This window comes from Lactuca saligna, chromosome 2, assembly GCF_052625555.1.
Source record: "Lactuca saligna cultivar CGN05327 chromosome 2, ASM5262555v1, whole genome shotgun sequence".
Classification (NCBI taxonomy): domain Eukaryota; kingdom Viridiplantae; phylum Streptophyta; class Magnoliopsida; order Asterales; family Asteraceae; genus Lactuca; species Lactuca saligna.
Window position 1 is genome coordinate 171,823,230 of NC_136418.1, and position 14,941 is coordinate 171,838,170.

The window sequence follows — 14,941 nt, forward strand, 5'->3', positions numbered from 1 at the left end:
TTAAATATTATTTTCGGAACTTGAATTAAAAAAAAAAAAAAAAAAAAAAAAAAACGTGTAACGGTCTTACAAAATTAGGCCGTTCATGTGAGACGACAGTTATGGATCATGAGATGCCAAAACTTTTAAAAGTCTAAACTTCTATTAAGGAGGATTTTATAAAATAATAAAAATATTTATAATCATTTTTATTAAATTAAATTTATCGTATAGGATATTTAGAAACAGACAACATTTAGTGAAAAATATATTTTCAAAAGAATTAGCATGTTTTAAAATTGCCACAGTAAAAATATAATCATATTAAAACTTAAAAGAAATTGATCGTCGTAGAATTGAAGAGATCATCTTAAAAACATTATAAACCATTTATTTTTTATTCGTAACCAAAAAGTTATAAACGAAGAAATCCTCTGCTAACATTTATTTTCTTTAAAGCCATTGAAATTTTGCAACTGGTTGTAGGTAGTTAACTTGCTAAAATATAAAAATATGAAAACGTTATCCGTTTTTTTATGCTTAAAGAAATAAATGTGTTTTTTTATAAACCATTTCAAAGTTTTAATATGTTCTGATAATAATAGTTTTTGACAGTTTTTGAATAAAGAAAACTTATTTTAAATTATAAATTAAAATTAATATTAACAAAATACAAATTTTGATAACGTTATCATGAAACTCTTTGATCGAGCATAAAACGTACATCTAGTCGATAAAATGATTGTTACCCGTCATGAGATGCCAAAAATTTTAAAAGTCTTAACTTCTTTTATGTGACAAATTTTATAAAACAATTTATTATTTGTAATCATTTAAATTAAATTGACTTTATCGTATTAGATATTTACAAACAGACACCATTTCTAAGCAATATTATTTAAAAAGAATTAACGTCTTTCAAACTTTTGTCACATTAAAGAAATAATTATATTAAAAGAAATTGATCGTTGTAGAATTGAAGAAATCATTTAAAACCAATATAAATAATTTATTATTATACATTTTTAATTTTTTATCAGTAATCAAAAAGTTATAAAAGAAGAAATCTTCTGTAATCAATGTGTTTTTTTGCTGCCTTCTCACGACCTCCATTTGTTTCCTTTTTTCCATTCTCCTTCCTTCCTTCCATTTTTCTGATCAACTCTTTTGACGTGTTCATAGTTTGATTCCAATTCTAATTCCAATTCTTTTTTGTTTTTTGGAATCGAGTGGAATAATTTTTGAGATTCAGTAAGTTTAACTGTCTGATATCGATGGAAAAGATGAACTTGTTAAGTATTATCGTGACAAGAACTCGAGTTTCATGTTTTTTGGCGGGAGGTGCTTGGTGAGTCTTTGCTTTTGCTTTTGTTAATCCGCTTGATCGTGTAAATTTGGATGAAGAAACACATGTATATGTGTGTTTGACGGCTATATTTGTTCAGAAATTAATGTTTACGTACCTAGGGTTCTAATTGGAACGACTGTGTGTGAAGATTTCGGAAAATAATCGATTGTTGTTATTACAAAAAAATGGCTTCGAATCACTCATCATTAGAAATGCTGCAAGAACCGAGCATCGACACCGATAAACTCAGCTACGAGATCTTTTCGATTCTCGAGAGCAAGTTTTTATTCGGTTACGACGATCAGAAGCTTTGGCAACCTAAACAAATTTCCCCGGAAGTTTCTGTTGCGGCGGCTGACTATGAAGGTGTTCAATCGATTAAGAACCAGAGAGGCAAAATCTGCGTTCTCTCGATTGACGGTGGAGGAATGAGGAGTATATTAGCAGGTAAAGCCCTAGCATATCTGGAAAACGCTTTAAAGGAAAAGTCCGGCAATCCTAACGCCAGAATTGCCGATTATTTTGATGTTGCCGCCGGCACGGGAGTAGGAGGCGTCTTTACGGCGATGCTGTTTGGAAGTAAGAACCAGAGCCGTCCGATTTTCAAGGCGGAGGACACGTGGAAATTTTTAGCGGAACAAGGGAAACGACTTTATGATCAGAAATCAAGTTCAAGCGGTGGTGGTGGCTTATTCAAAAGGATTTTTCGGGGGCGAAGCGGTGGCAGTGGCGGTGGCGGAGGTATATCTCACGCTACTACCGGATTTGAAAAAGCAATGAAAGAAGCATTCATGGTGAACGGACAGAGTTTGACTTTGAAAAACACGTTGAAGCCGATTTTGATCCCCTGCTACGACCTCTCCAGCTCGGCTCCGTTCCTGTTTTCCCGAGCAGACGCTTTGGAAACCGACAGCTTCGACTTCCAGCTCTGGGAGGTTTGCCGCGCGACGTCAGCCTCTCCGGACTTGTTCGACCCGGTATCTATGAAGTCAACCGACGGAAAGACACGTTGTGTAGCGGTTGACGGCGGACTAGCTATGAGCAACCCCACCGCCGCCGCGATCACGCACGTGCTGCACAACAAACAGGAGTTCCCGTTCGTGCGAGGGGTGGAGGACCTTTTGGTACTTTCACTTGGGACCGGTCAGCTTCTTGAAGGAAACTACAATTACGAACAAGTCAAAGCCTGGAAACCCCACAACTGGTGTCGTCCCATGGCTCGAATTTCCGGCGACAGCTCTGCCGACATGGTAGACCACGCCGTCGCCATGGCTTTTGGCCACACCCGTTGTAGTAACTACGTCCGTATCCAGGTATAAACTTTGTCAATCGACAGCCACTCTCTTCAATCCTAATTCATCAAACATTTCTTAATCTTCAACAACCAGTTCTCCAAAGTTAACAATAGTAAATTTATGATAATGTACACCTTCTAATCCACGAGGTACTAGTGTTGAAACTTCCAAAGTTGAAACATCAGGTTATTATTGGAAAGATGAGTTTGTGTCTTTATTTTTTTGTTTTTAGGGTTTTGCTATATTTGTATAACACAAAAAGAAGTAGCATGATTTACTAGTATATGCCCTTTTTGCTTTTTGGTCCGATGGTCCTCCTTTTCTTTTCTCAATTCTCATGCCCCTTCAGTTTTAATTACTTTTTTGTAATCTTTTTATATATATATATATATATATATATATATATATATATATTTTTTTTGTAGGCAAATGGATCAAACATGGGTCGGTGTGGGATGAATGTGGACTCGGACCCTAGTCCAGAGAACGTAAAAACGCTGACAGAGATAGCCGAGGAGATGCTGAGACAAAAGAACGTTGAATCTGTGCTTTTCGAGGGAAAGAAGATCGGTGACCGGAGCAATCTGGAGAAACTTGATTGGTTCGCCGGAGAACTTGTGTTAGAACATCAGAGGAGGAGCTGCCGGATCGCTCCCACTGTTGCTTTTAAGCAAACCTCCACATAATCAAACAGAACCGAGTTCTCTTCCCCATAAAGATAAAGGTAAACTTTTTGTGCATAAATAGCATCTGTGAATCTTAATTACAATAGGAGTAGTGGTGTCGGCACAAACAAAGGCCATTTTGGTCTTTTTAGCAGTGTAATCTGAAAAGTGTTTGTTGGGGTGGAGGGTATGTTTAGTCAAATTTTTTGAAAGAAGGGGACAAAAATACCCCTTGTTGACAAGATTTGAGGGTGGTGACCTGATGATGATGACCCCCCGGACCCTTGGGGTAGGTCCTTTGTTTGGACATGGCAATATGACATGCCAATTGCATGATGGATTCTGACCATAAAATTAAATCCCCTGTTGTTGAATGAATTTTATTAAAAAATGTGATTGATAATTGATTGTGGAATGCAGGGAGGAAGGTCGGAAATAAAGTAATATGTAGTGTATGTAGTATGTACATGAGGAGCTTTTACTTTGGGGTAAAATGAGTTGAAAGGACACTCAACTATCAAAACAAGAAGAAAAAGGTAAGGTTAGGGATGAATTCAGATGAAATTTGTCTGGCTTGTAAGGAAAGTGGTGTCCATTCCATCACAGATCACACCACACTACCCCACCCTACACTACCCTAATCTAATTGTGAGGGGCAGAATTGTAAAAATATGTGTACAAGCATTATCTTATATATATGGGAAATGGTCAAAGGAGAGGTGAGGGTGTTATAATTATGTGGTGTTGTTAATACAGAATTATTGTTAAGTTGGCCCACTTGATTTTTGTAGTGATCAGATTAGAGTTACAAGATACATATTCAAGTCCCAAGGAAGATGATTATGATTGTAGTTGGTGTAAAGGAGATGGCCACTTGTTTATGTTCTCTAAAAAATGTTAAAACTGGAACTGTGTGTTTGTTTTTGTGCATATAAATTAGTTTATAAGCTTATTTTTAGTGTTTGTTAGACCATTAGTTTATTATTTTTTTTTTTCAAAGATATTTGATATAATTTATAATTTATTATTATTTTTTAAAAAAGCTATTTTAAATAGTTTATTGATTGCTTAAAAGTTTTTCATTAGTCTTCTAATTATCACTTAATTTTTGTCATGCATCGTACATGATATTTAATCATAGAACTATTATTAATTTCACTATTGTTAACTGTCTCAAAATGAGTTTTGTGCAAATAAACACTCGTATAATAACATAAAAGAACTAAGCACAACTATTTGGGTTCTAGCTAGTTTCACACATTATTATTATTATTATTATTATTATTATTATTATTATTCTTTTATTTTTTTAAAATCGGTGTACAAGGGAGGGTTATGTTTGTTTTGAACTAGGGATGAAAAATTGGGTATTTGTCTTTTGGAATCGGAACCTTTTTGTATGCAATCTTGAATAACTTAATTCAAAATTCTAATAACTTAATTTAAAATTCTAGAATTTTGAGTAATTTATTTTGAATATTTAAAGAAAGGTTGTCAAGATCAGGATACTACTTACGATCGTTTTTAGGTTTGTAAGATTGGGATCTAGATCCTAAGATCCTACCAAATAAAATATAATTTTAATTTATAATATTTAATCATAAAAAATATTTCAAACATTTAATTTTTCGTTCAAAAGTTATAAAACTTCAAAATATTAATCATAAATCACAATAAAAAATGATAAATGGTAGATTGGTAAAAGGTAAAAGACATAAAATGGTAAAAAAATTTATTTGCAAAAAAAAGAACAAAAAAATCAAGGGAAGGTAGGATCGGATCGGATTTCGATCCTACGATCCTACCTACAGTTTTACGATCCTACCTGCGATCCTACCCCAAATACGATCATTTTACGATCCGAATCATTTTTCATACCTAAGATCGTAGGATCGTGCGTACGATCCTACGATCAGGATCGTAATTTTGACAACTATGCTTTAAAGATTTTAAGAAAAATTGCATATATTTTTTCGTTATATTATCCAAGTTACTGATAATTTCTATTTCCTATTTTTAATACGTAGCGAATTACATATTGATGATATCCATACCTTCTTGTAAGTTTATAATAGATATCTTTTCATAAGTTTTAAAAATTGAATAAAATTAACGAATCGGGTTCCCGGTATTGGAACCGCTACCCGTCAGTTCCAATTCTAGTTCCAAATCTTTATGAACTGTCAGTTCTGGTTGCAGATAACTAAGGCGTGTACTTGTCTACACTCATCCCTATGTTGAACTAAGAAACCATGTTTTAAAAACCGGTTCGAACCGGCTGATTGAACTGATCGGACCGGAAACCAAGCATGAGTGTGGTTCAACAACGATTGGTTTTATACACATTTCTAAACCAAATCAAAACGATCGGTTACTTAAAAAACCAAGTTAAACTGGTGTGATAGAACATGTAAAAACCATTTGTACCGATTTATTGAAACTTGGATAATTGGATTTCATTTAACAAGAATTTTTTTTTTGAATAACTCAATCAATTCATAATGATTATTCAAATCTACACAATTCGAAGGGCAGACTCATACCACACTATCAGGTTGAATGAAAAAGTGGCCATTTGACCGATTCATTTAAAAAACTTGACTTTTAAGACATTACAAACAAAAAAGAGTATTTTTTCACCTTCTATTTATACTCGCAAGTGATTCAAAGGTAAAGTTTTGTTATAGTTATCCCCACGTATGACTTTACTTGTTTCGGCATCCGTTTACATCGTCATGAATATTTGCCACTCGGTTTTATACATCGTCATTAATATTTGCCACCCGGTTTTATCATGTTTTGTTTTAATAATGTTTCATATAGCATAACATTAATTTTAATTATATTTTTTATTTTTCTTTTATGTCCTTATAAATTTATCATTCTAACAAAATTCTATTATTTTATAATCTAATTTATCAAATAATATGTATCTTAAATTAGCTTTTCAGCTACTTATGACAAACAAAGCATAATTCTAGTTTGATTAAAGGTATAAATTAAAAATTGACAATGAACACATACATAACTAATTATATATTACAAGCTCGAGTTAGTGCAAGTGTTTAAATATTTGTAAGTTATTGCTAAGTGTTTCGATTAGTGATGTTGAATATTGCTAGTGGAGTTTGTGGGTAGATAGATAAGAATAGAAATTTGTTAGTGGTTGTTAACAAGCCTGACCACACATTCCCAATCAATTTCCTATTCATAATTTCATATTATTCATTTGTTTAGCACAAAAGCAAAATGAATAAATTGTTTTTTTTTTGGTGACGTGAGATGATTTCTACACCAAAATAAGTGTTTTAGTCCGCATATCAGGGAGATAACAACCGACCTCATTTTATTTATAAACAATTGATGTGACATCGGTTGATAATTGGCGGATAACATACTAGATGTGACTCATGTTAAGAACTGATGAAATGTGAAAACAAAAAGAATTAATTTTGCTTTTTTAAACAAGTCAAAAGTGTCCGTTATTTTATTTTAGTATTACATAATCATTAGTCTAATTGGAAGTCATAAAAGATTTAGACCATAATATAATATAAGTAAGAAGGTACAAAATACATAATTATCTAAGATTTGTTTTATTTCGAACGTCGAAACGGCGTAAATTAAAGGTAGGGATGGATATTGTTTGGTTTATAACAAAAGGAACCGAAAATCAAAACCAAGCCAAAACCAAATTCAGACCTAACAAAATTTCAAATTTGGTTTTCGGTTTGATTTCAGAACAAAGTAAATTATGAATCTGTTTTGGGGTTTACGTTATTTACAGAAGTTCGGCCCAAACCAAACCAAATTACTACGGTTAATTATTTTTTTGTTTTTCCTGTAAGTATTAAATTGAAATTCTGAAAACATATATTTATTAGTCATATTTTAGGGATATATCGATTTTCCAATTTCAAAATCTCAGAAGTTTCTTCTTTAATTTGTTCTTCTAATGTTTCTATATTTCCTTTCAAACTTTAATGTCTAAAACTTTAGATATTTATATTTGAAAGTGTAAAATTTATGTTTGGAAATTTAAATTTTGGATTTTATATTTAACCTTCAGATTTGTTTTTATCGGTTCTCAAATCTAACCAAACCAAAATCTAGTTTGCTTTTTGGTATGACTTGGTTGCATTGAATTTGGTTTGTTTTTTATTTTTTACCGGTTTAGAATTGGAAAAGTTTCAAACCAAGAAAACCAAACCAACAAAACCATAAACCAAACTACTTTCCACCTCTAGTTAAGGGGTAACTCCCTTCTGAAAACCATAATTTTGGGTTATTAGATGTATTGATGGTATGCTAATCTTTTAGACACGGTGACTCAAACTTCACTCGAAAAGGATGGTATACTTTGTGTGTGTGTGTGTGTGTGTGAGAGAGAGAGAGAGAGAGAGAGAGAGAGAGAGAGAGAGAGAGAGAGAGATTCCAACACAAAACCCTATCGAACTTGACATCAGATTCCAACACATTATTGCCGTGTTATGTCATTTCCACTCCTGTCAACTTGAACACATTCTATCTAATTTTGTTAATTTATGAATTGAACCCCTAGAGTTTTGCTAAACAAGAGTTTACTTAAAACATAAACTTCTAATTTGATATCTTTCTCATGAACAAAATTTGTTTGTGAAGATAGATAAATATCAACTATTTGTCTTTTTAACGATACTAATGTTTTTAAAAAATCTGGTAATTATACTAATAAGTAGTTGTTTTTAAATAAAATAATCTGTTATTTGATAGTGGTCGGAGGTTATAACAAAAGTAGAAGAGGAAAATATTCTTGAAGATAAACCTGATACATCAAAGAGTTTCAATTCACACAACCACTCATTCCCAAAACTCAATACCACACGCAAACTACAAAACCTTATAATTTTGTACTTTCTTATTTTATATAAATTGTTGTGTAGGTTTGTACGCATGTATATACAAGATAAACCTTATTATAATTGTGTACTTTCTTATTTTAAGCTACAAATAAATTGCTGTGTAGGTTGGTACACATGTATCTAGAACATACAAAATAAAAAATATCTCCATATTCGGTAAAATTAGTTGGTAGCGGAAAGTGGGTAGTTTGTAGCGTTTTGTTAAATGCTACATGAAGTAATAATTAGACTATATTATATACTTTTTGAAAAAAAAAATGGATTTTGAGGATTTTGTTTAAACTAGACACTAAAAGCTTCTAGTGCCGAACAAAACTTTATGTTCAAAATTGAGTGTTTTGTCAAATGGTAGAAGCTAGAAGCTCTCAAACGCTCCGTGCCGAACACACTTTATATGTTTTTTTTTGGGGCAAGATATCATGGTCTAACGAAATGTAATGTGGAACAATGTTAAGTTATTGGAAAATATATATATATATATATATATATATATATATATATATATATATATATATATATATATATATATATATAAAAGTTGAAATGAGAGCCACCAAAGATTAAAAATTCTAAGAACCAATTATTTCTATGTTATAATTAAGAGAATTTTTAGTATTTTCAAATATTTTGATTTTTTTTTAAAATTTTGATAAATGTCCAAAAAGCAATAAGGGTATTTTGGGCAACATCACTTCATCTTTCTAGCATAAGCATCACTAGGTCCTTCTTTCACTTGACTTCAAACATTGTTTCCTCTTTGTTTCTTCATTTATCAGATAACAACTACCATTTCCGCCGCCCTTATCACCGACGACTCTGCTTTAGCAAATTACCACCACCGTCTCCTCTGTCAACAACACTACCGCCACCACCGTCTCCTCCTTCGGATTTTTACCGCCATCTCCTCTATCAGCATAAATCACCACCGCCTTCTCCGTTCTTCAGTGAATCTCAATATCTACATTATATCTCATAAGATTCACATCAGAAATCATCTGATCTGACTAGATCTTCATCAAATCTCTGGTGAAAACGACCATCGTTGATGATACAACCTTCTATTCGAGATTTTGACATCACCGTCGAACCTACGACATGTACAACTTTTATTATCGACGACATCAACATATTACCACCTCCAGTTGTGCCATCACTATCGTATCTTCGCTACCCCTCTAGATCTGGTTCACCACCATGATTTTGTGTCGTTTTGTTGTTCATGCTCCCAATTTCAGATCTGATTTTCTTCAGATCTAGTTTAAAAACCTTCATATTTGATTTCGTTCATGTTATTCAAGTCTAAAACCTCTGAAGATTGTTTGTTTATGTTGATTTTGTTCTCTGTTTTGAAGCGTGTTCGTAGCTGAAACACTAGCTGCCACAAGATCTGAAGAAATCTAACAGAGCTCCGGGGAGATTGAGACCAGATCTGAGAGTGCCATCAATCGTCACCATTTATGTTGTTTCGTTTCTCTGTGAAATACTGCTAAATCTCCTCCATTTATTTATCTATAATATCTGGTGAAACACATTAGATATGTTGATTTTTGTTTACTTTTTTTTTCTTTTTATTAATTTGTTAATTTAATGTTCTTATCTCTCATTTGTTGTTTACTTTTGTTAATCATAGTTTTTTCTGCTAGTAAGTTGTTAATCCATGTTTATTCTCTTATTTGTTATAATATTTGCATCAATTTTTTATTCAGTGTTTATGTTCTATGGCTATTAAGCTGTGAATTCAATTTAAAACGTGTGTGAATGTGAGAATTAATATGATTTTATATTATAAATATTATGAATGAGAGTCCTAAATTGTTTTATTAAAGTGTGAATTAGAGACTTAAAATGTTCTATGAAACTGAGAATTTGTATGGTGCACACAATTTATGTAACATCCATAAAATCATGCCAAATTTAAACTTTTAAAACATTTCAAAACCATTAAACATTTCAAAACTTGTTTTCAAAATAGTATAGTATCAGAGTATCCCAGAAACAAATTCATAAATGTGAGGAGCTGTACGATCACGCCTTTGCCTTCCTGCGATCATCTGATGACCTGAAACAAAAACTGAAACTGTAAGCCTAAAGCTTAGTAAGTTCCCCCAAAATACTGATACACAACAAATAACACATATACAAATAACAACATGTAATGGGTCCACAACTTTTCAAACTGGATTACCCTAGACCCATAGTATGAGTCTGACTTGCCTCCCGGGCCCACAGCTCACATCTGGCTTACCATTGGGCCCGCAGTACAAGTCTGGTATGCCTTACACAACCCTCAGCTCATATCTGGAATGCTCCTAAGCCCACAGTACTAGTCTAGCATGCCCTGCCCGACCCTTAGCTCATATCTGGAATGCTCCTGAGTCCTCAGTATGAGTCTGGCATGCCATGTGTGACATCCTCAAAATCACGGCCAGAAAAGACCGGTTTTATTTATACTTTATTTCAAAATCAGAGTAACCTTTTAATAAAAGAGTTGCGGAATTTGTCCCAAAACAATAATATGATAAAGAGTTAAAAAAAAACATTTCCTTATAAATGTATTTCATTAAAAGACTCGGGATGTCATGTTCGATACAGTACATAAGTATAAACAATACAATATAAGTCTTACTACATTATTTCATTTCTAAAGGCCTATATCCATCATCCCTCATCCCAACACATCACAACTATGCTCGAGCGCTACTACCTGTAATACATAAAACTGAGTGGGTCAGGCTTGGGAGCCTGGTGAGCACATAATGTTTTCATCCCACAATAAATAAGTTTATTAATTTCATCGACCAACAATAACTCGGTTACCCGTTCCCGTTATCCTCACATTACGTCCCTAAACACCTATCATAAGGATCATCATCGGGACGGACACTACTGCTAAAGGGGTTCCTCAGCAATAAATGACCTAAAGGCAACCATGAGGGGGATGAAGTACACCGGTGAACACATCGTTCACAACACCTACAGGTTGCGAGTCTGGCATCATTCCACTGGACTGTCTAGAAGAGTTCGTGGTCGTCATCTATACTCCGCTAGATGACTGGATTAACAACAACAACATCGAGGCCTCTCAACATTTTATCACACATCACCTATTACATCTACCCATGTTTTACCCCAACATTTTTTTAGATATAAAATACATATACAATTTAAATCATATAAAACTTGTATAAAATCGTTCATCCAGCATAGATAGTAAGTATAAAAATAATATACACACATAGCACGTAGTTTATATAAAATACTTCATATCTATGTGTAAGATGAAAGAGACCATGCACTCACTTGAAAAGGTGGTGATTCCGAACTCAGATAGCGCTTCGCTCTTAAAAATAATTTCCTTCGACGAAACCTAGTATTATTACCACTAGAGTTTAGTCTGTTATTCGCCGAGACTAATTAATAGTCTAGCTATTATTACTATTATATAAGTGTTAAAAAAATACTAATATAACCCATAATAATAGCCCAAGTATTTATTATAAGTTCCTAATAACGTTACTATAATTAAATAAAAGGTATATTAAAAATAGTGTAGGCGTAGATCACTTACAATGAGTATTATAGAAAACTAGGCTTTGCTTGTAGCAGCGTTCCCGAGCCAAAAAGCTATTCTTCTCAGAGACTTCGAGCACTCCGAGGCTTCCGCCTCGTGCTAGGGAGGTTGCGTAGGCTTTTCGGGGGATTTCGGGACTAGAGAGAGGTTCTAGAGAGAGAGTAAAGAGAAGAAAGAATGATAAAGGTGTGAAGAAAATGAGGGTGGGAAAGGTGGTATTTATAGGGTGAATGTGGCTGAACTTGGTGTCACATGTCACCATCTGGTGGTAAGCCTTGGGGAGAAAGTAATGGCCAAGATTGTGCCACGTCACCCATTTTCGCACAGTACACTTCCGACTTCTAAATATGTAACTTTCACATACGAGCTCCGTTTCTAACGTTCTTTATATCCACGCGTAGGTAAAAATAAGATATACCACTTTCATAATTACTCCGTCGGCTAATTCTTGACCGATCTAAAATTTAACAGTACGAGGAGATTATACTGTTAAATGTCCGCGTAAAATTCATAACTTCTACATAGGGACTCTGTTTTCGTCTGTCTTTTTACTGTTGAGTTCCTATTAATGATATCTTCAATTCTCATTTAGGTCGCGTAGGCCAAAAACCGTTCGATCTAAAATTCGAGTTTCGGGCTGTACACTGCTAAGCCGAAACTGTGAAAAATCATAACTTCCTCATACGAAGTCAGATTTGGTCGTTCTTTTTGTGGACGCTCTCGGTTTAACGTATTCTACGACTTTTATTTAGATCGCTAAGGCTAAAACTCGCTCTATCGTAAATTCACTATTTACGCTTCCTGGTATTGTGCCGGTTCCATCGTGAAATTCGACGGGTCATAACTTCTTCGTTACAACTCGGATTTCGGTGTTCTTTATATCTCCGGAATACTTGTTTCGACCACTACAACTTTATGTAAAGATATCGGGTTTATCTCACATTTTAATTTTGACGCTTATTTTTATCCTTTATTTATTATACATTTATAAATGAGTAATTAACACATAAATACACATAATTCACATAATACTCAAATATTTCATTTTTATTATTTCAGATTGTGTTACAATAGTTGTCCTGGACTATTACATTGTCTAAAAATGCTTAGCCCTGAAACTCAGGCGTTACAATTCTCTCCTGCTTAGGACCGGAATCATGCATCAACAAACAGATGTGGGTAGCGACTCATCGTGTCAATTTCTGTTTCCCAAGTGAGATTCGGACCATTCGAATGTTTCCATCGGACTAGCACTAAGTTGACCATCTTGTGTCGTAACTTCTTCGTATTACGGTCAACAATTGCCTCGGGCTCTTCAATCAGTCTCTTGTTCTCATCCATTCTTAATTCTGTGATTGGAATTATGTCGGAAACTTCTCCTGTGAATTTCCTCAAATAACACACATGGAAGGTGCTATGAATACCATCTAGTTCGAATGTCATCGGTCGTCTTTTCTTGTCAACATAGCTCTTTTGACGATCCTGAGCTGCTACAGTTAGACCGGCATGTCTGGGGTGACAAACGTCATAACATTCCAACGTCTGAAGAACGTTGTTACAGGCAGTCTAGGTCAATAGCATGTTTATAAAACTCACATGGAGTAGTAAAAACACGATGATTTACGGGGTTATCAAATGTCTTAGTGATTTTATACATACATAAATCTATTATTCTAGGCATGAAAACTACTAATGCATTACAGTTTTGGAACTTTTAAACTACCACACACTCATGGAAAAATATTGGATTTTCCAGAAGCAAACTCAGTGATTTTATACCAAACTTACAAATTTTATACATAAACGCTTATGAACTCACCAACTTAATTGTTGACACTATTTGAAAACTACTTGTATTTCTTAGGGATTTAGTAATACAGGTAAACCTTAGCTTTTGGAGAAGTGACGCTAAGGCGTTAGTTTAAAACTCATTTTGTCATCATATTGTAATTTGTTTTGAACAAGTAGCATTCAACAATGTAACTTTTAAATTATATATATGATGGTTGTTTTACTTTCTTTACTATGTATTCAACTGTTAGGATACTACATGAAGTCATCCGCCCTCGAACGATTCCGCCGTTCTGGTTTGGGGGTGTGACAAAACTCGACAAGTTGACTTGGGTTTTCTTGATCTGTGCAGATTGATTGAGAAACCCGATGAGTTGAAGGACAACTCGGTGAGTTGGGTTAACCTGGACTGTTGACTTTGACTTTTGACTTATGTCTTTGACCAAATTTTTCCCAAGGGGTGTTTATGGTAACCTGATTTGGATTTAAGGGAAATATGGGCTTAGGATAAGACCCATATGGGGTTGGGCCCAATTTGGAAAATTGGTCCATTAGTTGGCCTTTGAGGATCTTTTGGTTTTGGGCCTCAGTTTTGGTGTATGTTTAGCTAGGGGTAAAATGGTTATTTTACCACAAGTATGGATATTGGTTTATGGCATGGAACCCAATTGCTAATTCGGTGTGTTGTTTGTATTGATAACTCGGGAAGTCGGTAGGGCAGCAGCCAGGGATTTCTTTCAGGGAGCTTTTGCATTCGAGGTGAGTTGTGTTCACTATACTTACAGGTCGAAGGCACCAATGCAGGACCATCATGTTGATATCCTGTTATGCATGCTATTGTGTTATTATGATCTGTTAGATCAGTATCCTGGTAAATAGGATGTTGCTATGTTGTTATGATCTGTTAGATTAGTATCCTGGCAGATAGGATGATGTTATGCTTATTGATCTGTATGATTTGTGCTTGCCTGTTGATTGATTATGTGTTTATGAGTTATGTATATGTCGACATGTATGTGTGTCGTTGGGTTTAGGAGGTCCTGCTTTATGCTGAAGGCCAATAGACCCAGGTCGGCCCGGATAGATTGAAGGCCCTGCGAGGCGTCCAGTCAGGCCGAAGGCCCGACGAGCGATCCGGATAGGCTGTAGGCCCTGTGAGGCGGTCAAGTCATGCCAAAGGCTCGAGAGCGGTCCGAATAGGTTGTAGACCCTACGAGGCGGTCAAGTCATGCTGAAGGCGCGAGAGCGATCTAGATAGGCTGTAGTCCCAGCGAGGCGGTCCATTCAGGCTGAAGGCTCTATATGTGTGATGTTATTTGTACATGTTATTTGTTTGGGTGTTGGTACCTTGAGGGAAACTCACTAAGCTTCGTTCTTACAGTTTTGGTTTA

The 14,941-nt window shown here is 34.6% G+C and overlaps 1 protein-coding gene across 1 annotated transcript; it reads left to right on the forward strand.

The window, feature by feature from the left end:
• Positions 1 to 1,055: 1,055 nt before the first annotated feature.
• Positions 1,056 to 4,064, forward strand: LOC145032788 (patatin-like protein 6). The gene is made up of 3 exons (XM_078981709.1): positions 1,056 to 2,640; positions 3,048 to 3,346; positions 3,708 to 4,064. Exons 1-2 carry the CDS (start codon positions 1,513 to 1,515, stop codon positions 3,306 to 3,308), a joined length of 1,389 nt encoding a protein of 462 aa, XP_078837835.1. The 5' UTR covers positions 1,056 to 1,512; the 3' UTR covers positions 3,309 to 3,346; positions 3,708 to 4,064.
• Positions 4,065 to 14,941: the final 10,877 nt, after the last annotated feature.